General features: G+C 42.8%; 1 protein-coding gene across 2 annotated transcripts in view; it reads right to left on the reverse strand.

Moving 5' to 3' along the window:
* Positions 1–9,590: 9,590 nt before the first annotated feature.
* The window catches only part of PLAU (plasminogen activator, urokinase), a 28,535-nt gene continuing 10,733 nt past the window's right edge, over positions 9,591–27,392 (reverse strand). Inside the window, exons 8-12 of one of the 2 annotated variants that reach the window (XM_073581033.1) lie at positions 22,725–22,876; positions 21,356–21,496; positions 20,964–21,112; positions 15,902–16,073; positions 9,591–9,837 (exon numbers count right to left, since the gene is read on the reverse strand). In XM_073581033.1, the coding sequence (XP_073437134.1) occupies positions 9,728–9,837; positions 15,902–16,073; positions 20,964–21,112; positions 21,356–21,496; positions 22,725–22,876 (724 nt within the window). In that variant the 3' untranslated portion in view covers positions 9,591–9,727. The remainder of the gene's footprint in view (positions 9,838–15,901; positions 16,074–20,963; positions 21,113–21,355; positions 21,497–22,724; positions 22,877–27,392) is intronic. The other variant, XM_073581034.1, reaches the window with a different exon arrangement.

The raw sequence follows: 27,392 nt of genomic DNA on the forward strand, positions 1-27,392 counted from the left end.
TGCCCTCCTTGAGACCAGGCCTTGCTCCAAGAGTCTCCGCCTCACAGTGCGTGCAGATGCACTCACACCTGCCTGCTGCCATTCCTGAGCAAGCTCTGCACTGCTGGTAGCCCGATCCCGCAGCTGAAACACTTTTAAGAGACGGTCCTGGCGCTTGCTGGTCTTTCTTGGGCGCCCTGGAGCCTTTTTGGCAAAAAGGGAACCTCTCTCCTTGAAGTTCTTGATGATGCAATAGATTGTTGACTGAGGTGCAATCTTTCTAGCTGCGATACTCTTCCCTGTTAGGCCATTTTTGTGCAGTGCAATGATGACTGCACATGTTTCTTTAGAGATAACCATGGTTAACAGAAGAGAAACAATGATGCCAAGCACCAGCCTCCTTTTAAAGTGTCCAGTGGTGTTATTCTTACTTAATCATGACAGATTGATCTCCAGCCCTGTCCTCATCAACACCCACACCTGTGTTAATGGAGCAATCACTGAAATGATGTTAGCTGGTCCTTTTAAGGCAGGGCTGCAATGATGTTGAAATGTGTTTTGGGGGATAAAGTTCATTTTCTAGGCAAATATTGACTTTGCAAGTAATTGCTGTTAAGCTGATCACTCTTTATAACATTCTGGAGTATATGCAAATTACCATTAGAAAAAATGAAGCAGTAGACTTTGTAAAAATTAATATGTGTGTCATTCTCAAAACTTTTGGCCATGACTGTACAGTACTACTTAGCCATACAGAGAGACTCAGGAGGAATTGACCGCTATTTACCTCATGGAGCGCAGATTTTCCTAGAACAGTTTGTGGACTCCATATATAGAGCCTCTAATTGCTAGAAATGCAGAATCCCCTCTGAAGAGACTCCATTTTGGAAACTATACCACTTAGGGAATTTATCTACAGGAGTAGTGACGATTTTGACTCCATGGGTTGTTTTCAGAGACAAACAGCAATGAATGTTCCTGAGTGAAAATTGCAAACTGCCATTGTAGTGACCAGTACGTTTCAGTCACCAGTATGTTATGCCCAGCCTGTGATACTGGATACATGTGTAGAGGAGAAGACCGGGCTGTGGATGCTGACAGGGCACCGGTCCGGAAAATGCTGGGGCCAAACCTACTGTTGCAGGGGGGGAAGGATATTGGAGACGGAGCAGACCCTGGACCTTTGTAGAAGGGGGGTGGCGAGCCAGAGAGGTATAAAAGGTTGGGAAAAGAAAGGGGCTTCCCACCAGAGAGAGGAGTCAGTGAGGACCAGCACCGGGCTGTGGGGAAAGAAAGGCGGCATAGCAGCAATTACGGCCTGGTGTGGCAAGGACTCTCAGGCTTTGGCAGGTGTGCGAAGGAATGCACGCCGAGTGGAGGATTGCGGTGGATTGCTATTTGCTGCGCTGCAGTATAACAGAATAGGGGCTCAGTGGGTAAGACCAATGACCACCCACTGCCACCAGAAGTGAGACTTGTTAGGCGGGAAAGTCGGAAAAACTCAGCACCGGCCTCAGCTGGCAACCAACCATCCAACTCAGGAATAGAAAAGGACTACCGAGTCACGCTAAGTGAAGTTGATATTTACAAACTGCCATTTTGAGTTAGTCTTTCCCTTTGTACTCCTCAGTCTTTACATGTTTATTTCCTGTTGCTCCCTGCGAGGAAGTTACCCCTGTATTTATAAAACGAGTAATTGTTAACCCCTGCTCTGTGCCTCTGTGTCACAGCATCAAAATACCTGTGTTAGGCCGGGATCACACTTACGAGAAACTCACACGAGTCTAGCACCTCAATATCCGGAACTGCCGCCGTCACTTGGCACCGGAGTGTGCGGCTGCATGTATTTCTATCCATCTGGCCTTTGTTCAGCGGTGTCCTTTTCAGAAGTGCACAAAACTGTGGCCAAGAGCACTTTTATTCAATACTAAAAAGAGGACACCGCTGGATCACAGGTCAGACGGTGTCCACATTACTTCCATCTGCCTCATTATAGGGAATCTTGTGCCAGAGGTTCCATCTGAATCATGTATCTTAGAGATTTACACGGAAACCCCGATGCAAGTGCAGAGCACAGGATAAATATGCAAAGAGCCTTACTTTTGGGAGGCAGAATGAAAAAAATTAACAGAGGGGAAGAATTGGTTTTATTTATTTTTTACGCGTGCAGTATAAGTGATTGGGTGGCTTTATTCTTTTGGTCGGAGCGATTACAGCAATACCAGATTTATATTGGGTTTTTATGTTTGGATACTGTCACACACTAAAATACACTTTTTACTGTAAAAAAGTTTTTGCATCAACATATTTTGAGAGCTATAATTATTCCATATTTTTGCCCACAGTTATGTGGCGGCTTGTTTTTTGCGGGATGAGTTGATGTATTTATTGGTACCATTTTTGGGCGTATGACATTTTTTGATCGCTTTCTAGTCCAATTTTTGGGAGGCAGAATGAACAAAAACCTGCAATTCAGGAATTTTTTTTTTTTTTGGAGGGGGGGGGATTATGCCGCTCCGTGTGTGGTAAAATTGATAAGGCAGTTTTATTCTTCGAGTCACTACAATTAGAGAGATACCCCATTTATATCCTTTTTTATGTTTTGGCGCTTTTACACAATATAAACTATTTTATAGCCAGAATAATTATTTTTGCATGGCGTTATTCTGAGAGCTATAACTTTTTTATTTTTCCGCTGATGGAGCTGTATGGCAGCTTGTTTTTTGCGGGACAAGATGATTTTTTCAGCGATACCATGTTTATTTATATCCGTCTTTTTGATTACGTTTTATTCTACTTTTTGTTTTGCAGACTATTGAAGCATGGCAAAATCTAATATATAAAGCTCAATGTGTGTGTGCGTGTATGTTTGTATGTATGTATGTATGTGTGTATGTCCGGAATTGGCATCTGCACCGTCGCAGCTACAGCCACAAAATTTTGCACAGTCACACGTCTGGACCCTGAGAGCGTCATAGGCTATCTTGTGAGGTGAAATTTTAACCCCGCGTGTTCCAATTCACCAAACAATTTGGCCTATTATTCTTATCATTTCTATTGTGTTATCGTCCTTCTGTAAAGCTGGAAATAACACAATTTATTACCTTGCCAACACAGACCACCCTCTGAAACAGACTGCAGGGGGAGCCCAGTATCACACAGGATACGATTTTATACACGGCTCAGCAGTCAGTATCACACAGGATAGGGTTAGATACACGGCTCAGCAGACGGTATCACACAGGATAGGATTAGAAACACTGCTCAGCAGTCAGTAACACAGGATAGGATTAGATACACAGCTCAGCAGTCAGTATCACACAGGATAGGATTAGATACACAGCTCAGCAGTCAGTATCACACAGGATAGGATTAGATACATAGCTCAGCGCACAGTATCACACAGAATAGTATTAGATACACGGCTCTGCAGTCAGTATCACACAGGAGAGGATTAGATTCATGGCTCAGCAGTCAGTATCACACAGGATAGGATTAGATACACGGCTCAGTAGTCAGTATCACACAGGATAGGGTTTGATACACAGCTCAGTAGACGGTATCACACAAGATAGGATTAGATTCACTGCTCAGCAGTCAGTATCACACAGGATAGGATTAGATACACGGCTGAGCAGTCAGAAACACACGATAGGATTAGATACACAGCTCAGCAGAAAGTATCACACAGGATAAGGTTAGATACACAGCTCAGAAACAGGATGTGCCAAAGGGCTGTGGAGTCGGTAAGCCAAACCTGCGACTCCGACTCCACAGTTTCCCTTACACCGACTCCAACTCCGACTCCACAACTCCGACTCCCACATATATTGCTTATATTTAAGTGAAAAAATTTTTGTAGTACAATGTGAACATCAGACATTAAATCATTTTTATGATACAATAATCAAGATATTTAGATAGAACATAATATTTATTGGAATACAACTGTATAACACAAAAAACTGTAATAAGTTGTAAATATGTAATACACTATGTAATATCGATTACATATATATATATACAGTATATATACTGTATATATATATATATAACACTATGTAATAAACTATGTAATATATAACACTATGTAATAAACTATGTAAGTGGCAAAAAACAGTTTTCAACAAAAACATACTAAATAACATTTGTGCAGTCTATGAATTTGTTCTAAGAAATAAAATTGCCTCCATCAGATCCTCCTTCATAGATGACCTCAAATCTGACCTAATAATTTTAAGGCTAGAGAACAACCTCTCTACACTAACTTGGGTTGGAGGCAAAGCCGTAACCACATGGACAACATCTCTAACAATTTCCGGGTATAAAGGAATTGCCTCATGCACAGTCAGTTTTGATGAATGGTTGAATTTTTCTATTTCTTTGAGAGCAAGTGAAACATTTTGCTGAAATATGGTAAATCTGCTTGCTATAGGAGACAGAGTGAAATTTTTTTCCTTGCAGCCACACTTTGCCTGCTCCATGTCATCCAAATACTTGTCAAAGTCAAACTCCTCATCTGATGAGGATGAAGATATGGCAGCAGTAGCACTGTCAGGACCCGAGTCCTCTTGCGCCTGGCAGTCCTCCTGTAGGCCACTATTCCTAACTGCTACCTCAGTCAGAGCTTCTTTTCCTATAGTAAGCTGTTGATCATCAAGCAATATACGATGACTTGGGTCCACATAAACAGCTGCCAGAAAAATTTTATTTTCCAATAGCTATGTCTCTCTCCCCGTTTCATTGAAGCAGAAATGCCATCTGCGATTAAACAGCAAAATAGCAAGTTCTTCCACTCCCTCATAAAAATGCCCGGAGTTAAATCCTCAGCTTGTAATTTTTTAGTCACAGTAAATGGGTGATTAAGCAATTCCTTCAATTCAGCCACCTGTGTCCATTGACCTTCATTTAGGGTTACCTGAGGGTTCGCCATATCTATAAGAAACGGTTTTAGTTGATCAACAATTGCCCTTTTCCAGCACGTCTCTTCAAGATGTAATCAATTTTAGGGGCTCTGGCGGCAATAACCAATTTCCTCACTTTTCCAATCAGATTTCCAGCATGTCCCTCTTGCAGACTATCTCTTATTGCCAGCTGCAGCGTGTGCACAACACAGCGCATGTGATGAATAGGAAAGTGTTTTGAAGCAGCTTCAACAAGATCATCTATTTCTACAGTATAATTTTGCTGTTCTTCTGTTGTAATATCTGTTTGTTCCTCAGTTACATGAACAGCACTGTGGCCTTCCATCTCAAACATACTGAATCCTAAATGTTCATTATTCTCATTCATTAGTGTAATTGTACTTATGTTTGAAGCATTGTCCGTTACAATAGCAAGAACCTGTTCTTTTTTGAGTTTGTAATCTTGCAGAACTTTTTCCACTAAGGCCTGGAGAAACTGGCTGCTGTGATGAGCTTTAGTATCTTTTACTGCCAGCGTGTTGGTAACAATTTTTGTTGTCACAAACCTATCGAATATTGATGGCAAAATAGTTCACTCTGTGACGTGTGCAGGCATCCATTTTAAGAAACATGAAGCGTCTTTTGAGAGTCTTTTTAAGATCTTCCTTTTGTTTAAGGGCTTCTTCAATCACTAATTTTCTAATACTTTCTCTTTCCAGAGAAACACCAAGTTTGCGGGCCATTTCTCCATTAAGAGCTGTAAAAGCTGGTCGTGGAAATAGTGATAATGGTACACCGTCCTTCACAACAAGCTGTATGAGCTGTCTTTTAGACATATCTGCTGTCATTGTTACAGTAACTTTGTCACTTACAAAATATCTTGTTAATGATGTTTGAGATGCTCTTTCCTCCTCCTTTGCCTGGCAGGAAGTGTCAGTCTGTGTGCTACCCGGCTTTCATTCTTTTTGGTACAGATAAGATATGGAGACAGATATGGATAAATGGATGGATAGAGCAGATTTCTAATCTGCTTTTGATATTGAAAACATTATCTATGAGCCCAAAAATCTTTCACATGATGCGGTTTTTTAAAAATCTGGTCTGCTTTTGCAGCTGAAAAACGTATCCTCAAAAAATCGCAGTAAAAACGCTGTGTGTGAATGTAGCCTTAGATCAGGAATAGAACAGCCATTTATAGGACATTTCATAACTTTCCCAAATTCCTATGGAAAAATATTCAGCACATTCTGCATTGAACTACTGTACCCAATTTATTATATATTTTAGGAGTCGGAGTCGGTCCATTTTATACCGACTCCAACTCCGACTCCACCAAAATAAGCACCAACTCCGACTCCGACTCCACGACTCCGACTCCACAGCCTGAATGGAGAGGACATTTTCATTCCAAGAATCCCACTCATTCCATCTGATTTGTTTTTTGATTTTACACGCCTCCAGTTTCCAGTTCAACTGCCATTTGCAATGTCCATTATCAATGCTCAGGGACAGTCCTTGAAAGTAGTAGGGATCGATTTGCAATCTCCATGCTTTTCTCATGGTCAACTTTACGTGGTCTGTTCAAGAGTTGGAACTGACAAAAATCTTGAATGAGTTGAAAATAAAATACTATCAATACTTGGGTAATTGTTTAGTTAATTTGTGTTGCAAATCTGTAGTATTGAATATATGATGTGAAATGTTTTTATGTGCAATATAATCATTATAATTTGTCATAACTAAGCACAGTTGGTTACTATGCCCAGGCAATGCCGGGCTCTTCAGCTAGTTGAAAAATAAAATGTGTTTAAAAATATAAAAAAATAAAAAAAATATAAAAGTTCAAATCACCCCCCTTTCGCCCCATTCAAAATAAAACAATAAAAATAAAATCAAACATACACATATTTGGTATCACCGCGTTCAGAATCACCTGATCTAGCAATAAAAAAAAGGATTAACCTGATCTCTAAACAGCGTGGCGTTAAAAAATGTCAAAACATCAGAAACGTTGTAGAGGTTGCCATACAAAAACTTGGTCTTGTCTGGAGGGAGATTCAGAAGAATATCGGGGTAGTCAGCATCGCCAGAAATGGAAGGCCGATAGGAAACATTCAGGGGCAGATGATAAGTTTGGGGGTTTCTTCCAAAAATATTAAAATGAAAGTGCCAGCCCATCAGTTTATTGGTCCATGTGAGATTTTGAAGGCAATTAACCCAGGGGCATTCAAATTAATAATCCCTCCATCTTTTCACATTCCAAAGGTATTCCATAAATCAATGCTAAAGACGATTGTCCCTTCCATCTTGTCTCCTTCATCTCTGCCTCCACCTGTTTCTGTCAATTACAGTTTAGAGTTTGAAGTGCAGAAGATTGTTAATTCTTGGAAAGTCTGTAATTCTCTCAAGTACCTCATTCACTAGAGAGGTTATGGAATGGAAGAGAGATCCTGGGTCCCTGCTCGAGCTGTAAATGGCAATCGCCTGGTCGGGGCTTTCTATGGCAGGTTTCCTGGGAAAACTGTGCTCAGTAAATGATTGCTATGCTGTCCTTTGGCAACTGGGGCATGCTGAGTTGTCAGTGTTTTGATTGACAGTTCAGCTGTCCAATCTGTGACTGGTATGTGTGGGATTTTCTCCAAGTGTTCAATGTTCTGGAGATTGCCCAAGCAATTTAACAGATCTGTCTGCCCCTGATCCCTGTCAGACTTAGTTTGTGCTTCCTGGTGAGTGTTAAGGTACTGTCACACTTAACGATGTACCAGCGATCCCGACCAGCGATAGGATGCGGTCAGGATCGCTGGTACATCGCTAAGTGGTCGCTAGTGAGCTGCCACACAGGCAGATCTCACTAGCGACATCGCTGGGGACGGGGGTCGCTACTTACCTGTCACACCAGGCGATCCTGCGTCCTCCCGCCCGGCTCCACGCATCACTCGTCTCTCCACAGGAAGCGCCGCAGGAAGCTGACGACGGAAATGGTCCAGGACGTTCTCGCGCGATCAGCGATAACCACAGCGGGGGAGCCGGTCATAGGTAAGTATCAGACACAGCGATATCGCTAGCAATATCGCTATAACGTCACTAGTTATAGTGATATTGCTAGTGATATCTCTTAGTGTGACATGCCCTTTAGCCTGATTTTCTTCTTCTGATCTTCTGCTACCTGACCCTTTGGACGGTGTTCTGACTATCCTTTTGTCTTGTCCTTTGGCTTTGATCCGCTATCTCTTGTAATTGACCCTGGACTGTGCCCTGACTTATGCCTTTGTTTTTTAGTATTGAGCCCCGGAACGTCTGACTTTTCTGCCTCATGGTCTCTCTGTAAGTAGCGACTAGCATCACACAGATAAACCAAGTCAAGCATTGTCCAGAGGCCAATGTTGAATGGGGGCAGTAATGTCAGGATTCTGCTGTCCTTCGGATTTTCCACTAATGACTGGTAATATTCATCTTCATAAATTGTGCATCATTTTTACTCCTTAGCACTGGACGCTCCTACAGCATTTTTGCAATTGCCCTTTTCTAAGATGGTCGATGTTGAACCTGTGGAAGCTATCTTGGTCCCTGTTTTTGCCTACTTAAAGCCAAATGGACCTCTCACTCATTGTTAGAGTATTGTATCTAACCTTTAATCCTGTTCCAGGCTCCATCTCCTTAGAACCAACTAAGCCAGACTGTTTCCACTCCTTTCCAGATTGTTTGTACTATTTCCAGTGTTACCTCTAAAGGCCCCGTCACACACAGCGATATCGCTGATTTTGTGACAAATCAGCGATCTCTCCAGCGATATCCCTGTGTGTGAGATCTAGTAGCGACCAGCCCCCCTGCCGGGTATCGCTGATCATGCTGGATCGTCCGGGGCCGTTTTTTCATGGCTGGTCTCCTGCTGGCCAGCGCGCATCGCTGCGTGTGGCAGCGGGAGCCAGCGATCACCGACGCTGCACGCTGGTATCCAACGTAAACATCGGGTTTTAAGAGCCGCGCGGCTCTTAGAAATCCGATGTTTACATTGGATACCAGCTTGCTCGTTGGTCCTGTTCGCTGGGGGCTGTCTATGTGACAGCTCACCAGCGATCAGCCTAACATGTCCCAGCGATCCCATCCATGTCGGATCGTTGGTGGGATTGCTGGGACATCGTTATGTGTAACGGGGCCTTAAGACCTTTAACTACTTCTTGATGTATTCCTTCAAGTCAGCTATTGGATTCCAGCCGTACTCCACCAGAATAGTAACACAATGATTTCAACTTTCAGCCCCTTTTTAAAGAAAAGAGTCTGCTTTTATAATTCAATCAGCATGACATTTTGTGGCAAGACTGAAATTTAGTAGAAATGATTTTTCTGTGATTAAGTTAATTTTCATGGCAAGCAATTACTTAGCAAATATTTGACACTCATCTAATCGCTCTTCATAATAATGAAGACTCAATGTACATTACCACTATTAAGTCTACTTTAAAGCAGACAACTTTGTGAAAACCAAAATTTGTGACTGTCTCCAAACTTTTGGCCACGACTATATACATACATAAGTATAGAGTCTACATATTTTTTGAACAACCTATGGCATGATTTTATTTTTTCTACAAACAATAATAGAGAGAAAACAGTAATAGGTAAATACAAAAGTATCATGATAAAGTGTATGAGATATATAAAAGCAAAATATTTTTATACTTGGATAAAAAATCATTTTTAGAATTTACAAAATAAAAACAGATTCCATATTCCCTACAAGTCATGAATGTGACAAAACACGTTACCAAGAATTAGGTTCATGCGTGATATAATTGTAGAAAATGATAGAATATCCAATAAAGAGTCCAAATCTTCCTCCATTATTAAAGTGTTCTGCTTGCAGAACACAAATTGCTACCAGGACCAAGTCTCACTGAAATCCTCAAAGTACCTACTATGCCTGACGCAATCCGGCCTCTGCTTCCAAAGGGTCCTACAAAGATGGAATCAGATTCAGACATTCAAAACATTATAAAAAGGTAATTCACCCTAAGACCCCTATACCTTAAAAAAAAAAAAAAGTCAATTAAAGAAAAGGCCCAAAACGTATTTGTTAAAGCCATTCGAGTGGCCCATATCCACATTCAATAGCCATCTGGCCTCCGACTGAGAAAATATCTTCCTCCAATCTCTTTCTCTTTTGTTAATCTTGGCCCGATCAGCACCTATTACTTTCTGTTGTCTACAGAAACATTGATGTATGGCTTTTAGTTATCTGGGTATGAATTCGAGTATGCATTTTTTTAATATCCAGCTTATTTGTGATGTATCTAACATGCTAACCTGTCCTTATCTCCAATTTCCTAGAGGTCTCAAAGAGATCAAAATCAAGGGTAAGTAGCATTGTTAACTGCAACTCTGTTTTGCAAGTAATGTGTTATGCAATTTTGAGCTCTTTTTTCCCCTTCACTGGAATGGTTAAGGCCTCTATCTATATTGGGAGAAACAACACAAACTCCACAAGAAATAAAAAACGCATGTAGGATCATTTAATTCAAGTACTTTCTCTACCATGGTCCCACAGAAATAGCTATGACCAAAGCCATGACTTTAAAAGGTGGGGTTAGACATAACTGATCATTGAGAGGACAAGCAGCGCTACAGCAGAAAGAACAGTGATTTTATCAAAGTACGCAAGAAGCTTAGTAAGTGACTATAAACTGGAAAAAGGGTCTCTGTGGTTTTTATGCTTTCCTTAGACTGTGAAACATAAACTTTGCCACTTTAAAATATAAAGTTATATGGTATGTCAGTCTAAAATATCTCACTATTTCATTAGTATGAAGGGGCGAAGCTGTCAGGTTGGAAACAGAATCTGTTAAAGGGGTTCTCCAGTAAATTAATAAGATCTGTTATTAGGAGCATATAGAATAAAAAAAGTATCACATACTCCTTTGTTATCTACCACTGCTACCATTCTGTTGGTCCATGCCAGTCTCTGTTTACCTTCTGGAGTGATGTATATGTATACTATGGAGTGATACTATGTATATGTGACAACCAATCACTAGCCTGATGCTAGCATGTAAGGCATGTGACTGCTAAAGCCAATGATAGACTACACATATACAGTACATGGTCAGCACATTATAGCTGCAGGAAGTAAGCATAGTCCGGCAGGATTGACCGGAGCAGCGACGCTGGAGCCATGATGCTGAAGCCAGTGGATGAGTGTAGGTTACTTGTTTATTACATATCATTTTATATTCATTGCAGATTTCCTCAAAATATGGGAATACAAGTGACAACGATCAACTACAAGAAACGTGTAGGCTGGCAGAAAAGTTTATTACAAATATATTAAATAATATAAATAAATTACAATTCATTCGGTACAAGTAAATAATGTTTAAACAATAATTAATAATGTTCAAGGGTCCAGCCCAAAAATAATATTAATAAATTTTATTTCTATAGCGCCGACATATTCCGCAGCACTTTACATTTCAGAGTAAAATATTAACTTAAGATTTCTGCTACCCAAATTGAAGGAAGCATGAAATAGGAACAGCGACCCTGATTTCATTGCTTCGTTACTTACTTGGCTCCTTGCTGTTGTTTTGCTAAAATTTCTGTTTTATCTGCTGCAGTGATCTATGCCTCTCAGTTATAGCTCTTTCTAACCCAACCAGCTCCATTGAATGACAGCTTTGTGTCTACACTGTGCATAGGAAGAGAGCTGCCAATCAGACGAGGGGGTGTGAATAGCAAAGCTCATAAATATCGCAGCCTTCAGAGAAGGATCTTATCACTGAGAGGACTAGCAGAGATGCAGCGAATAAACAATGTTTTACCAGATCTACAGAATGAAGCACTGAATATGGGCTTCTACCCATACTTTAAGCTGCTCCTAGATGTAGATGTAGCAAATTAAACTTAGTGACATTCTCTGTAAGTGAAAAAGGCCCAGAATAGATTTTCAAAAGTTCTAACATTTTGACCACCTTCTTGCCATTTTGTCAGGCAGCATTATTTCATTAAAATAAATAAAATATCATTAACAGCAACACTACAAGTGCTAAGCATAGAATTCTTTCTAAGGCAATTTGAGGTTGAGCTGGATTGTAGTTGTTGATTACCCACAAGAGGTCGCCTGAGACAAAGATTTAGTCTTGAAAATATGATGACTGTAAAAGCAACCAGAAATCAAACAAACTGAAATGAATGTTAATCTGTGTTTGAGAAACTAAATATTTAGATTTTTCATATTCTCAATATGTCCATAAATATGATATTGTTATCTGATATTTACTATATCTGCTTTACTGTGGGCATAGGCATTTGTCTTAAAAGTTGTTGGAAGAACGATGTGTATATATCCTTAGAATATGACAGTATGTGCCTGTACTACTACATCTTTCCATTAAAAAAACATTAAACATACTGTATATCTAATATATAAAGCTCAATGTGGGTGTGTATGTATGTGTGTATGTCCAGGATTGGCATCCGCACCGTCGCAGCTACAGCCACAAAATTTGGCACAGTCATATGTCTGGACCCCGAGAGTGTCCTAGGCTATGTTGTGAGGCGAAATTTTAACCCCGTGTGCTCCAATTCACCAAACAATTTAGCCCCTATCTACATAATGGGGAAAAGTGTGTGCGTATCAAGCCCCGCCCCTCATTATGTCGTCATAATGGTTGCCATGGTGACGCTGATGTCATCATAGGTTGCAAGCCCCGCCGCTCATTATGATGTCATAATGGTTGACTATGGGATGGAGGATGTTTGATGGGTAAATGGGCACTGGACTATGGGATGGAGGATATGTATGACGGGTATATGGGCACGGGACTATGGGATGGAGAATATGTATGATGGGTATATGGGCATGGGACTATGGGATGGAGGATATGTATGATGGGTATATGGGCATGGGACTATGAGATGAAGGATGTGTGATGGGTATATGGGCACTCGACTATGGGATGGCGAATATGTATGATGGGTATATGGGCATGGGACTATGAGATGAAGGATGTGTGATGGGTATATGGGCACGGGCCTGTGGGATGGAGGATGTGACGGGTATATGGGCACTGGACTATGGGATGGAGGATATGTATGATGGGTATATGGGCACGGGACTATGGGATGGCGGATATGTATGATGGGTATATGGGCACGGGACTATGGGATGGAGGATATGTATGATGGGTATATGGGCACGGGACTATGGGATGGCGGATGTGTGATGAGTCTATGGGCACTGGACTATGGGATAGAGGATATGTATGATGGGTATATGGGCATGGGGCTATGGGATGGAGGATATGTATGATGGGTTTATGGGCATGGGACTATGAGATGAAGGATGTGTGATGGGTATATGGGCACTCGACTATGGGATGGCGAATATGTATGATGGGTATATGGGCACTCGACTATGGGATGGCGACTATGTATGATGGGTATATGGGCATGGCACTATGGGATGGAGAATATGTATGATGGGTATATGGGCATGGGACTATGGGATGGAGGATGTGTGATGGGTATATGGGCACTCAACTATGGGATGGAGGATATGTATGATGGGTATATGGGCACGGGCCTATGGGATGGTGGATAAGTATGATGGGTATATGGGCACTGGACTATGGGATGGAGGATAATTATAATTTGCTATAACTAACCACAGTTAGTTACTATGCCCGGGCAGCGCCGGACTCTTCAGCTAGTATTTATATAAATAGCATTTTCCTTCCACAAAGTAAATGTACAATATTATAAGTTACATAATTGAAAGATAAACAGTAAAAATAAAATTACTGGTTACAAGACTCAATAAGATGTGATTCAGTAAACATTTTACACCTCTTAATGATACATGTGTATATATATATATATATATATATATATATATATATATATATATATATATATATATATATATACATACATACATACACACACTCACTGGCCACTTTATTAGGTACACCTGTCCAACTGTGTGTTAAGACTTAATTTCTAATCAGCCAATCACATGGCTGCAACTCAGTGCATTTAGGCATGTAGACATGGTCAAGACAATCTCCTGCAGTTCAAACCGAGCATCAGTATGGGGAAGAAAGGTGATTTGAGTGCCTTTGAACGTGGCATGATTGTTGGTGCCAGAAGGGCTGGTCTGAGTATTTCAGAAACTGCTGATCTACTGGGATTTTCACGCACAACCATCTCTAGGGTTTACAGAGAATGGTCCAAAAAAGAAAAAAAATCCAGTGAGCGGCAGTTCTGTGGCCGGAAATGCCTTGTTGATGCCAGAGGTCAGAGGAGAATGGGCAGACTGGTTCGAGCTGATAGAAAGGCAACAGTGACTCAAATTGCCACCCGTTACAACCAAGGTAGGCAGAAGAGCATCTCTGAACGCACAGTGCGTCGAACTTTGAGGCAGATGGGCTACAGCAGCAGAAGACCACACTGGGTACCACTCCTCTCAGCTAAGAACAGGAAACTGAGGCTACAATTTGCACAAGCTCATCGAAATTGGACAGTAGAAGATTGGAAAAACGTTGCCTGGTCTGATGAGTCTCGATTTCTGCTGCGACATTCGGATGGTAGGGTCAGAATTTGGCGTAAACAACATGAAAGCATGGATCCATCCTGCCTTGTATCAACGGTTCAGGCTGGTGGTGGTGGTGTCATGGTGTGGGGAATTTTTTCTTGGCACTCTTTGGGCCCCTTGGTACCAATTGAGCATCGTTGCAACGCCACAGCCTACCTGAGTATTGTTGCTGACCATGTCCATCCCTTTATGACCACAATGTACCCAACATCTGATGGCTACTTTCAGCAGGATAATGCGCCATGTCATAAAGCTCGAATCATCTCAGATTGGTTTCTTGAACATGACAATGAGTTCACTGTACTCAAATGGCCTCCTCAGTCACCAGATCTCAATCCAATAGAGCATCTTTGGGATGTGGTGGAACGGGAGATTCGCATCAGGGATGTGCAGCCGACAAATCTGCGCCAACTGTGTGATGCCATCATGTCAATATGGTCCAAAATCTCTGAGGAATGCTTCCAGCACCTTGTTGAATCTCTGCCACGAAGAATTGAGGCAGTTCTGAAGGCAAAAGGGGGTCCAACCCGTTACTAGCATGGTGTACCTAATAAAGTGGCCAGTGAGTGTATATATACACACCAAAGAATATATCACATTCAACTCCTCCTTCCTGGCCATAAGCCAACCACACATATGATAATCTGTCATTTAGCCAATACTTATGTCTGAAGAGAAAAGTTAACCTGGCAGTGGGTTACATGTACATCATACTGTGATTGGGGGTATATACTGCTTTATACTGTGTGATATTCCTCGGTGGCCATGAAAGCGATACCATACTGTGTGGGAACACTAACAGGCTTAACTAGGAGCAATATTTTTGAGCAGGCACATATAAAGGGCTAAGCAAGGTTACAGAAGTGGCTTAATAAGTCTTCTTTCAATCTTAAAATTGTGAAACCATGATTGCACACCACGACTAACAAGTTAGGACATTAGCAAGATAGCTTTGTGCACAATTTGTTACACTGCTTAAAGCTCTCAGGTGGAAGCACAATGATGCGCTAATTCTTCATGACTGGATAAACTGATATAATACTACTAATTACAGTTTGTAATTGCAAATGTACTAAAAAGGCTCCACTTTGCTTGCTTTTCTATATTACAAGCTAAAGGGAACCTTTAATCAGATTACTGATTACTTGTGGTTTGGGCAACATGAATTGGTCACTTATAGACAGGTATATTTGACATTGAATCTCTGCTGCTTTTCAGAGTAAACATACTTTGAAGAGCCAGCCAGTTTCTCCCTGCCCTGATCCCTTTAACTGACAGGTCTTTCTCTATGCAGATACATAGAGCGAAACATATATTGCTACAATTGAGCAACCAGTGTCTAAATTGTGTTGTCTGCATTTATGGCAGCAGGAATCTGATGACAGGTTTCCTTTAATAATGCTGGCTGATTACTTAGGAATAGTATTACTTGTCACATTGTTTGCTTCAGCCATGGTGTCCTCTATCCACTGTATGTAGTTTGTGATGCGAGTGTACACGCCAGGTTTGTTCATCTTGGCACAATTATCTCCCCAGCTTATAATACCATATAATACCATTTTCCCGTTGTGCTGACAGATTAGAGGACCACCAGAGTCTCCCTACAAAAAACAAGATAATAAAACATTAGAAACATGGCACAGCATTAGGTCATTTTTTAATAAAATATACTGCTCAAAAAAATAAAGGGAATACTATTCCATTTGCAGTAAGCTGTTTGTGTTCCCTTTATTTTTTTGAGCAGTATATATCTCTCTAAATATATATGTATTTATGCAAATTTATAACTAGTTACTAGAAAATTGCTCCATGATAATATATACAAAGCAATCAGAGAAAAATTACAGTTGATCAAATTTAATAAAGTTAGCCATTCAAATTAATGAACCGAATAAAGATGATCCTCACACTAAGTGTACATTTATAGTACATGTCACAAATAAGGGCAAAGAAGGGAAAGGATAAGAGTGTGAACAACAAAATATAACTTTTAGTTTGTAAAATATGCACATATAGGTCCAGATACAACATTTTTATGCTGAAAACTAGCTTAAAGAGAAACTGTCAGCAGGATTTTGCTAAGTAATCTAAGTAAACTACAGGCATTGTCATGTTGGAATTGTTACACTGATTATATAAAACCTGGGGTGATGAAATCAGTCTTGTGGTTCTTGTGTAATCACTGTTAGAAGTTTTCAGCTAATGATATGCTCATGCTCTGAGGCGGACCTGTAGGCAGAGACTTAACTTGGTGCTCTAGGCCAGAGAAACCAAGAAGAAACTTGCCGACAGGCTGTCCCAAAGCACAAACATGTTTGTGCTGGCCTAGAGCAGGAAGATAAGACTCTGCCTACAGTCCTGCCCCGGAGCACAGGCATATCATTAGCTGAAAACTTTTAACTCTGATTAAACAAGAATCACAAGATGGACTTCTTCACCCCAGGTATCATTTTAATCAGTGTAACAACGCCAACCTGACAATGCCTGTAGTTTACGTAGTAAAATCCTGCTGACAGGTTCGCTTTAAAACACTTTGATAAGTTGCACAATACGAAGTTGCACCAAAAATTTGGTGACTTTTGGAGTTTTCACAACAGTTTCTGTCATTTATGCTAAAGCCAAAAATCGGAGTAGCTGGGTAGGAGGCAGGGTGGGGTATAGCAAATCCGCCAATCCACTTCATCAATACTGACAGTGTTTCTTACGCGATAAATTTTACTTTGGTTTTTGAATTGAGTATCATTTCTAGCAAGGAGCACAGACACTTGCTACTGAGAAGATGCATCAAGTTCATTAAATGTCGTGCACCTCTTATTTCTGCACACCCCATTAAGACTGGTGTACAAATCTAATATATAAAGCTCAAAGTGTGTATGTATGTATGTATGTATGTGTGTATGTCCGGGATAGGCATCCGCACCGTCGCAGCTACAGCCACAAAATTTGGCACAGTCACACGTCTGAGAGCGTCCTAAGCTATGTTGTGAGGCGAAATTTTAACCCCGTGCGTTCCAATTCACCAAACAATTTTGCCCCTATCTACATACTGGGGAAAAAGTGTGTGCGCATCAAGCCCCACCCCTCATTATGATGTCATAATGCCCCTATCTACATACTGTGGAAACAGTGTGTGCGTATCAAGCCCCACCCCTCATTATGATGTCACAATGGTTGCCATGGCGACGCTGATGTCATCATAGGTTGCAAGCCCCGCCGCTCATTATGATGTCATAATGGTTGACTATGGAATGGAGGTTGTGTGATGGGTATACAGTATGGGCACTGGACTATGAGATGGAGGATATGTATGACGGGTATATGGGCACGGGCCTATGGGATGGTGGATATGTATGACGGGTATATGGGCACTAGACTATGGGATGGAGGATATGTATGACGGGTATATGGGCACGGGACTATGGGATGGAGGATATGTATGACGGGTATATGGGCACAGGACTATGGGATGGAGGATGTGTGATCACTGATGGGTATATGGCACGGAACTATGGGATGGAGGATATGTATGATGGGTATATGGACACTCGACTATGGGATGGCAAATATGTATGATGGGTATATGGGCATGGGAATATGGGATGGAGGATGTGTGATGGGTATATGGCACGGAACTATGGGATGGAGGATATGTATGATGGGTATATGGACACTCGACTATGGGATGGTGAATATGTATGATGGGTATATGGGCACGGGACTATGGGATGGAGTATAATTATAATTTGTTATAACTAACCACAGTTAGTTACTATGCCTGTGCAGCACCGGGCTCTTCAGCTAGTATATAATAAAAATACTTATATTATAGATTTTACTTAATGCATGTTAAAACCAACGACAGAAACATAATGATTAAATACCCTTCAGTAAATAAACAAATAAATAGCATAGTGCTATGTTTCTGTCTTTTTTTTTCTATTCAGTGGCCAGGGTGAACATGCACTTACACACTGCATGTGGAATATGCAGGTGCTGGGATGCAGTTACACAAATGGTGCAGAGCAGGGGTTAACTATATTTAATTAATCAACAGTAGGGAACTCCTTGCAGGGAGACAGCAGTTTAAAAGGGTACAGAATTAAACTGAATAAACGGTTGTTTAACTAAACAGTTTCTGGTTCACAGTTTCACTTTTCGTGGCTCCGCAGCCTGTCACTCACTGAGGGTTCCGTGGGTAGCAGGATGCTGGCGGTGGTCGGTGTGGTGTCTGCTGTCGTCCTCACCCAGCACACGATCCTACTTCTGGTGGCAGCGGGCGGTCTCCGGTTTAGCCCGCTGACCGCTAGTCAATATAGTATTTGAAGGGCTGTGCTGCAATGTTATGCCCGGCGTGCGCCTCTCTGGATGTCAGCCGACATCTGGATGTTTGAACTGCGAAGCTCCGTCGGTCACATGTTCCCCTGTGCACCCGCTGGTAAAGGTGAGTCCCTCACAATGCAGCCCTTCTTCTGCGCGCTCCCCTCACAGGGGTCTGCCCCTCATTAGCGTTCTGGTGGGAAGACCACTTCAGTTGCCGCACAACCCATTTTACCTCAGACTGACTGGCCATGCCTCCTTTACCCTGGTTACTGGCTCACTTCATGTTCCCCCCAGGAACATGAGGTTCGGCCCCAGCAGTTCTGGACCCGCTTCAGCAGCCCTGGCAGCCCGATCCTCCCTTCTACACATGCACACCAGTCTGTATCACAGTGCAGACCTTCAGGTTTTTTTCAGTCTGTTTGCACCATGTGAATATAAAAGGTGTGGCCTTTCCTTGAGCTGGGCATTATATTCATGTGGTCTCCCATGGCCGAGTGTCCACTACTGTGGCCCAGTCCTTCCCAGCCGTTATCCACAGGCACATCACTTGACAAACAGTAAGGTTTTTAATATTAATGTTAGGATCGTCCCAGTTAGGGTCACCATGAAGAGGTGGGATGGCTTTTGCTTTTTTTATATAAAAAAAACATGTTAGTTAAGAACCGTATATTAATTTAATTCACTGTGCTGTTTATTTATTTACTGCAGGGTATTTAATCATTATGTTTCTGTCTTAGTTTTTTTTCTGTTCAGTTGCTAGTGTGAACGTGCACTTACATGCTGCATGCACACCAATTGTGATCCTTGTTCAGACCTTCAGTTTTATTGCATGCTAAAAAAAACAATTTTATTAAATATGTACATGAGAGGGCTACAGTGCACCCCTGGAGTGACCAATGGCTCAATGCACTATTCTATCTTCTAAGTTACCTTATTTCATCCCTTCCTTTATGGTGATTGATAGCTCTCTTTGGAGCGTTACCTGATCTAAATCTAAATCTTTGAAGTGTTGCCTGATCTAAGGGCCCCGTTACACACAACGATGTCCCAGCGATCCCACCAACGATCTGACGTGGATGGGATCGCTGGGACATCGTTAGACAGACTCACCAGCGATCAGGAACAGTGAGCAAGCTGGTATCTAAGGTAAACAGCAGGTTTCTAAGAGCTGCTCGGCTCTTGGATACCCACTGTTTACCCTGGAAACCAGCCTGCACGCTGGTATCTAAGGTAAACAGCGGGTTTCTAAGAGCCGCGCGGCTCTTGGATACCCACTATTTACCCTGGAAACCAGCGTACCTGCTGGTATCTAAGGTAAACAGCGGGTATCCAAGAGCCGCGCGGCTCTTAGAAGCCCGCTGATTACCTTAGATACCAACGTGCAGTGTCGCTGATCGCTGGTCTTTCGCTGCCACACGCAGTGATGCGTGCTGGCCAGCGGGAGACCAACGATCAAAAAATGGCCCAGGACGATCCTGCACGATCAGCGATACCAGGCAGGGGGGGCAGTCGCTGATGTGTGTCACACATAGCGATGTCGCTGGCGAGATTGCTGTGACGTCACAAAATCAGCGATCTCGCTGTGTGTGATGGGCCTTAAATCCATACCCCTGCACATACTGACAATGCAAGGCCAAGAGCACACACATTGTCAGTATGTACAGGTGCGCTATCATGCCTTCCCCTGTGCGTAGCGGCTGTTCACTGCACACAGGATCACAAAGCAGCAGGCAGCTGATGCTAGAGGTTAAAGACAGATGTTATCCTTGGTAGGATTGGAGCTGAGGACCCCAGCTATGCAGGGCTACAGTGCTAACCACTGAGCCACCATGCTGCTCTGAAAATAAATAACACACTGCACAGATAACTGCAGGGTGTGGAAGGGAGATCAGAATGTAGAATAAAAGGTAATGTTAAAAGCCTTAAAACACTAAATGAATTGTGTATATTTTACATAAACTACTATAAAAGGTATATTTTATTAGTCATTCTCTCATCTTTCACAATGCTTGCCCTGTGGAACACTACATAGCAATCAGTCTGACTCAAGTGGCTCTACAGGGGACACACCATGCAATTCTCCAAATCTGCTAGTAAATGTTTAAATAAGGATATTAAACATGTAGAACTTCCATTAATTAGGAATACATAATTTTAATCATGGCAATTACCTTGCAAGCATCCACCTTCCACTCAGGGTCTCCAGCACAAAACATGTTGTTGTTGATCAGCTTCCCATAGTAATCAGGTAATTGGCAAATGTCTTGTGATATGAGCTGAACTGATGTGGACTTCAGATTTTCAGAAAATCCAATACTCTCTGCAGAAAATAAGTATATTATCAAGCCTATTGCCAATGTCCATAGGACAAGTCTGTTCACATTACTCTCCGCAGCTTCTGTGTAATAACCATAGTTGGGATATGATCTCACAGCAATATTCTGCTGTATTCTTGATTTATTTTTGGCTAGTTTATGATTAAAATTAAGAAAAAACCTTCACTTTATTTTACTTCTGGTGATAACTGGTTTACAGTTAAAACAGAATTATTACGTTCACTAACCAAAAGTCTCTTTTCCAAACCCAGCGATCTCACAATGTGTCCCATCTTTCAATTTCAGGTCAGCCAATGGCAAGCAAACAGTTTGCACATAGTCAGTCATAGAAGCACATTGTCCTGATTCAGAACGAATCTTCAGCAATGCTGAAAAAAAAAAGATTTTTAACATCAGTGTGGAAATTAAATGCATTTGCATACTGCTATATTAAAGGGTTGTTCTAATGTTCCCTGTTTACAAGCACACCACTCTTCTGCCTCTTGGCTTCCTTTTTGCTGAGACTAGTGCACTCCTGAAGCTTGACGGTTCTGACCAGTTACATGAACGCACTGGTGTCCCAAACTGTGAGCTCTTTTAGCTTTGCCTCTGCAGCATCGTAGCAGGGCAGGGGCACAGAAGCTGGTGGAATACAGACACCTGCTCAGGTTCAGAGTACTGTGCTCTAAAACATAGAGTCTGCAAGCACTCCTGTCATGTACACACTTCTCAACACGCCTGCAATGGTTAATTTATCTCCTCTCAATCAGTCTTGCTTTCAACCTCTGTTTTAGGCTATAAAGTGAGCATAAATCACACCCCGACACATTCAGCACACCCCAATTTCTTAACTCACTGCCACCACTCATCAAACACACTATCATCTCCCGCCTCGACTACTGCAACATCCTTTTCTGTGGCCTCCCTGATAACACCCTTGCACCTCTCCAGTCCATCCTCAACTCTAATTAATCTCTTACCTCGCTACTCCTCCGCTTCTCCCCTCTGCAAATCTCTCCACTGGCTCCAATTCCCTCAGCTGGTCTCCCGCTGGCCAGCACTCATCGCGTGTGGTAGCGGGAGACCAATGATCAGCGAGCTCCCAGCGCTGTAAGCAGATGCTGGAAGCTGATATCCAAGGTAAACAGCGGGTATCTAAGCATATCCGTCGCTTAGTTACCAGCTGTGTACCCTGGATACCAGGGTGCTCGCGCTGGGAACTGGTATCCAAGATAAACAGCGGGTAACTAAGCGCTGCACGCGCTTAGTTACCCATGTCGTCGCTGGTCCTGAACACTGGTGAGATCTGCCTGTATGTCGGGTCACCAGTGATCATGTAGTGACGCACCAGCGATCCTGACCAGGTCGTATCGTTGTCGGGATTGCTGGTGCGTCGTTTAGTGTAACGGGACCCTAAAATCTACTATAGCTCTTTAGCCTTTATTTGCATATAAATTCAAAAGCTGATTTATCTGTGACAGAGGAAAGGAATAGGCAGTAAAGGTTTTGCTGGCCTTGTCTTTGAGAGAGCTACATTTGCATATAAATTGTTTCCTCCTGACGGATTCCCTTTAAGGACTTGAAACAATAAGTTTAAGTCACTTTTGTAAAGCTTACCAATATCATTGTTCAATGCGCCTGATTTATCACTATAGTCCCAATGACGGATTATTTTCTCCACCAAAAATCTTTGCTCTCTATACTTATTTTCTTCGTAAAGATGAGATTTTCCTAAATAAATTGCATAGTCCTTTGGCTCAGGAAACTCACTAGATTAAAAGCAAAATAAAAGAAGCAGGTTATAATTGTAGCTGTCAAATATATTTATACAGAAAAGATGGAAGTTGAAGAAACTAAGAATCATCATGGTCAAAGTCTACATTGTCACATGAAGGTATAATACCTAAACCTGACCTCAAAAAGAAACATGACTATGCAACAGTTGGGCTACGTGCACACATTCAGTATTTGGTGAGTTTTCTTATCTCAGTAAGCCAAAACCAGGAATGTGTGATAATACAGGAGAGGTGATGTCTTTCTATTATGCTTTTCCTCTGAGTCTTCCTCTCCTGGCTTTGGCTTAGAAATACTGATGTCAACACCTCAAATACTCAAATACACAGCCGCACGCTCCGGTCCAAGTGCCGGCGGCAGTGCCAGGTTTTCATGCGAGAGACCTGAGGGCTCATTCCTTCATTATTCTTTGTCATATGAGTGCTATCTGTGAATGTCATGGCTAGCACTCATACCCAGTATAGTCTATAGGGTAGTTCCCCTGTCCAATTTTTAACTTGGATCGAGTGGTCTGCAGAAAAGAACAGTGACTTGTTCATTATTGATCCGATTTTCGGATAAAAGTTGCCAATGCAAGTCTATGCATCTGTGAAAAAAATCTGACTGTCATGATCCAGGACGGGGTTTCGCTTTGGCCCGTCCTGATCAGACTGGGGGTTAATTGTTCCGCCTCTCTCTGGCAGAGGGCTGCTATTTAATGCTCACTGGACCTAGGTCCGGTGTCAGTTATACTCCTGCCCTCGGCTGAGTTAGTTGACCTTGTGCGTACGTGTGCCTTGTGCCTGATATCTTGCTTGCTTGTTTGGTTTTGATCCGGCTCTGTCCCTGTTACGAGTTCTGCCTGCCCCTCTTGTACTGCGCTACCTCTCGTGTATGACTCTCTGCTTGCGACCTGACTTCTCTTTGTTCGTCCCCTTGGTACAATGTCACCCTCTTGTGTATGATCTTTGGCTTTGTCTGACTACCCGTCTGTTTGTCCCTCCTTTGCCTCGTTTGCCCGTACTGTTGTAACCTCCATTTTGCCTGACTCTGAGTTGTTGTATGGTGTCCTGTCATATCTGAAAGCAGGACGCTAAGCCCCTCCCCCTTGCAGTCACCTGACCATAGGTCCTGTGCCAGCTTGCTAATTTCAGTGTCCGCAGGTCCTGTGTCTCTTTACTTTCCGGCGCTGACTGGACCCTGACACTAATAGTTTGAAGCATGCATTGTCACCTCTGCTGCTCTGCTCCACAGGTATCTTTTAGCACTGTTTCTGTACTCAGGACACACGCACTGGCTCTGTGAGTGAGTGTAGTGTGGTGTCTCTGACATCATAATTGAGCCATACCGTTTTTTTTTCTCTGTTCCCATTCTCCTGTGTATGTGATGGATCCTATGCACGCTCTTTCTGAGCAGGTGAGGCACCTGACTCAGATGTCTCAGAAACTCCTTGGAGAACAACGAGTCCTGGCTCAGTCTCAGCAGCTGATCGCTGACACTGTGCAGGTTGTATTCTCATCGGGGGCTCAGGATGTTACATTAGTTTCCCCTGAGTCTCCGGTTAAGTTACCAGATACCTTTTCTGGAGATAAAAGGAAATTCAGAGTTTTCATGGAGAGCTGTAAGCTTTTTATTTTCATTGAGACCACACTCTTCAGGGGATGAAGGTCAGAGAGTGGGGGTCATTATGTCTCTGTTAAGGGGAGCCCCCAAAGCTTGGGCTTTCTCCCTTCCGACCACGGCCCCTGAGTGTATGAATGTGGATGCATTTTTTGAAGCCCTGGGGCATATTTATGATGAGCCTGATCGAATGCGTATGGCTGAGGACATGGTGATGAGTGTGTGCCAGGGAAAGCACTCAGCCGAGTGGTTTTGCTCAGAGTTCAGATGCTGGGCTGCTGAGGTCTGCTGGAATGACGCCGCCCTCCGGGGTTTGTTCCGTAGAGGCCTGTCTGAACATCTGAAAGATGCCTTGGCTCTCCACCCTCCGCCTGATTCTCTGGAAGAGGCTAGGACACAGGCCGTCCGAATGGATCGCAGGCTACGGGCGAGGGGAGAAATTGAGAGACCGTTATTCTCCCAAGGAAGGGGAGCCAGTCATACATTGGAAGTCACGGAGATGGGAACCATCGACCTCAAAGAAAATGAAAGGAGACAACGGCGCATGGGAAAATGCTGTTTTCACTGTGGCGATTCTGGACATTGGAAAAAGGATTGCCCCTCCGGTCCACTGACCAACAAGCGACAGCCCGGGTGATTGTCATGGAGGTCACCCAGGCTCTCAGGTACCCTTTTCTGACTTCTCTAAAATGTTGTTACAAGTGGAACTTTGTTGTGGGAGTGTCTCTACATCCACTTCTGCCTTCGTGGAATGCGGTTCATCATTGAACTTTATTGACTCGGACTTGGTGGCCAGATATAAGTTAGGGACAGTTAGGTTGGAGACTCCTATTCACATTGTTGCCATTGACAAAACACTACTGGTTAAGAATAACGTTATGTTTCGCACTGAAGAGTTTCTCCTTAAAGTGAGTTCCTTACACCAGGAACATATTTCATGTTTTGCTATGGACAACCTGCCTGCGGGACTGGTGTTAGGGTTCCCCTGGTTACAATTGCATAATCCTGTAATTAATTGGGAATATCGGGACATTGTTAAATGGGGTCCCTATTGTTCTGAAAAATGTCTTATTACGGTGTCTGTGTTGTCCGTGGGTCTGGAAGGTATTCCGGAGTGTCTGAAAGACTATACGGATGTTTTCTCCGAAAAAGAGGCTGAGGTTTTACCACCACACCGCCCATTTGATTGTGCCGTTGACCTGGTTCCAGGTGCTAAATTGCCCAAAGCCCGCTTGTATAACCTTTCGGGTCCAGAACGGGCCGCGATGAAAGAATATATTTCCGAGAGTCTCCATAAGGGACACATTCGTCCTTCTGTTTCTCCCGTAGCGGCGGGGTTCTTTTTTGTAAAGAAAAAAGACGGTGGTTTACGCCAATGCCTCGGTTTTCGTGAGTTAAATAAGATAACTGTGAGGAATATGTATCCCCTTCCACTTATTCCTGATTTATACAATCAGTTGTCCGGAGCTAAGTGGTTTTCAAAGTTAGCTCTACGGGGAGTGTATAACCTTATCCGAGTCCGGGACGGAGAGGAGTGGAAAACCGCTTTTCTCACTACTGAAGGGTTGTTTGAAAACTTGGTCATGCCTTTCGGTCTGACCAATGCTCCAGCGGTTTTCCAAAATTTCATTAATCAGGTGTTCTCTGATTTCATTGGACGTTTTATGGTGGTATATTTGGATGACATATTGATCTACTCTCCTGATAAACAGGCTCACATTAGTCATGTTCGGGCTAAATTAGAACTGTCTCTTTGCTAAATTAGAAAATGCTTATTTTTTCTCCAGGAACTGTCTTTTCTGGGGTTCATTGTGTCTGCTGAGGGGTATCGCATGGATCCCAATAAGGTGCAGGCCATTGTCGAGTGGGTTCAGCCTTGTGATTTGAAGGCTCTGCAGCGTTTCCTAGGATTCGCCAATTATTACCGTAAATTTATAAGGGGGTTCTCACAGGTGGTTAATCCCCTCACAGACATGACTCAAAAGGGGGCCGATATCAAGAATTGGTCAACCGCAGCGGTAGCGGCGTTTCAGTTTTTAAAAAAAATGTTTCATGTCTGCCCCGGTTCTTATTCAACCGGACCCGTCGGAACCATTTATTGTTGAGGTAGACACCTCAGAGGTGGGGGTGAGGGCGGTATTGTCCCAGGGACCCGCCACTTTGACCAATTTGAGAACTTGCGCCTTTTTCTCAAAGAAGTTCTCCCCTGCGGAGAGAAACTATGATGTGGGGAATCGAGAACTTCTGGCCGTAAAGTTGGCCTTTGAAGAATGGAGGCATTTTTTGGAGGGGGCTGTCCATCCTATAACAGTAATTATGGACCACAAAAACCTAGCTTACATTGAGTCAGCTAAAAGGTTGACTCCCAGACAGGCTAGATGGTCACTTTTTTTTCCCCGTTCAATTTCTCGATCACTTTTCGGCCAGTATCTAAAAATGTCAGAGCGGATGCCTTGTCACGCAGTCTAGATCCGGTGTCCCCCCCGGAACCTCCGTCCTCCATTCTTCAGCCTGGGGTGGTGGTGGCAGATATTTCTAATATGTTGGAATGGGAGATTCGGGAGGCTCAGTCTCTGGCACCTCCGACTAAGCCGGTGGATAAGCTTTTTGTGCCAGCTCAGTTTCGCCTCAAGGTCCTCCGGGAGTTCCATGACTCAGTTCTGGATGGACATCCAGGGATCTCAGCTACCCTGAAGGCCATTGCTAGAGTATTCTGGTGGTCTGCTTTAGCCTCTGATATTGGGGAATATGTGTCTGCTTGTGATGTTTGTGCCCGTGCAAAAACCCCCCATAACCGGCCAGCCGGGGAAGTGGTACCACTGCCAATTCCTGAGAGACCATGGACTCATTTGTCCATGGATTTCATCACCAACCTTCCCCCCTCCAAGGGTA

Source organism: Dendrobates tinctorius, unplaced genomic scaffold, assembly GCF_039654945.1.
Source record: "Dendrobates tinctorius isolate UK_male_01 unplaced genomic scaffold, ASM3965494v1 ptg000068l, whole genome shotgun sequence".
Lineage (NCBI taxonomy): Eukaryota > Metazoa > Chordata > Amphibia > Anura > Dendrobatidae > Dendrobates > Dendrobates tinctorius.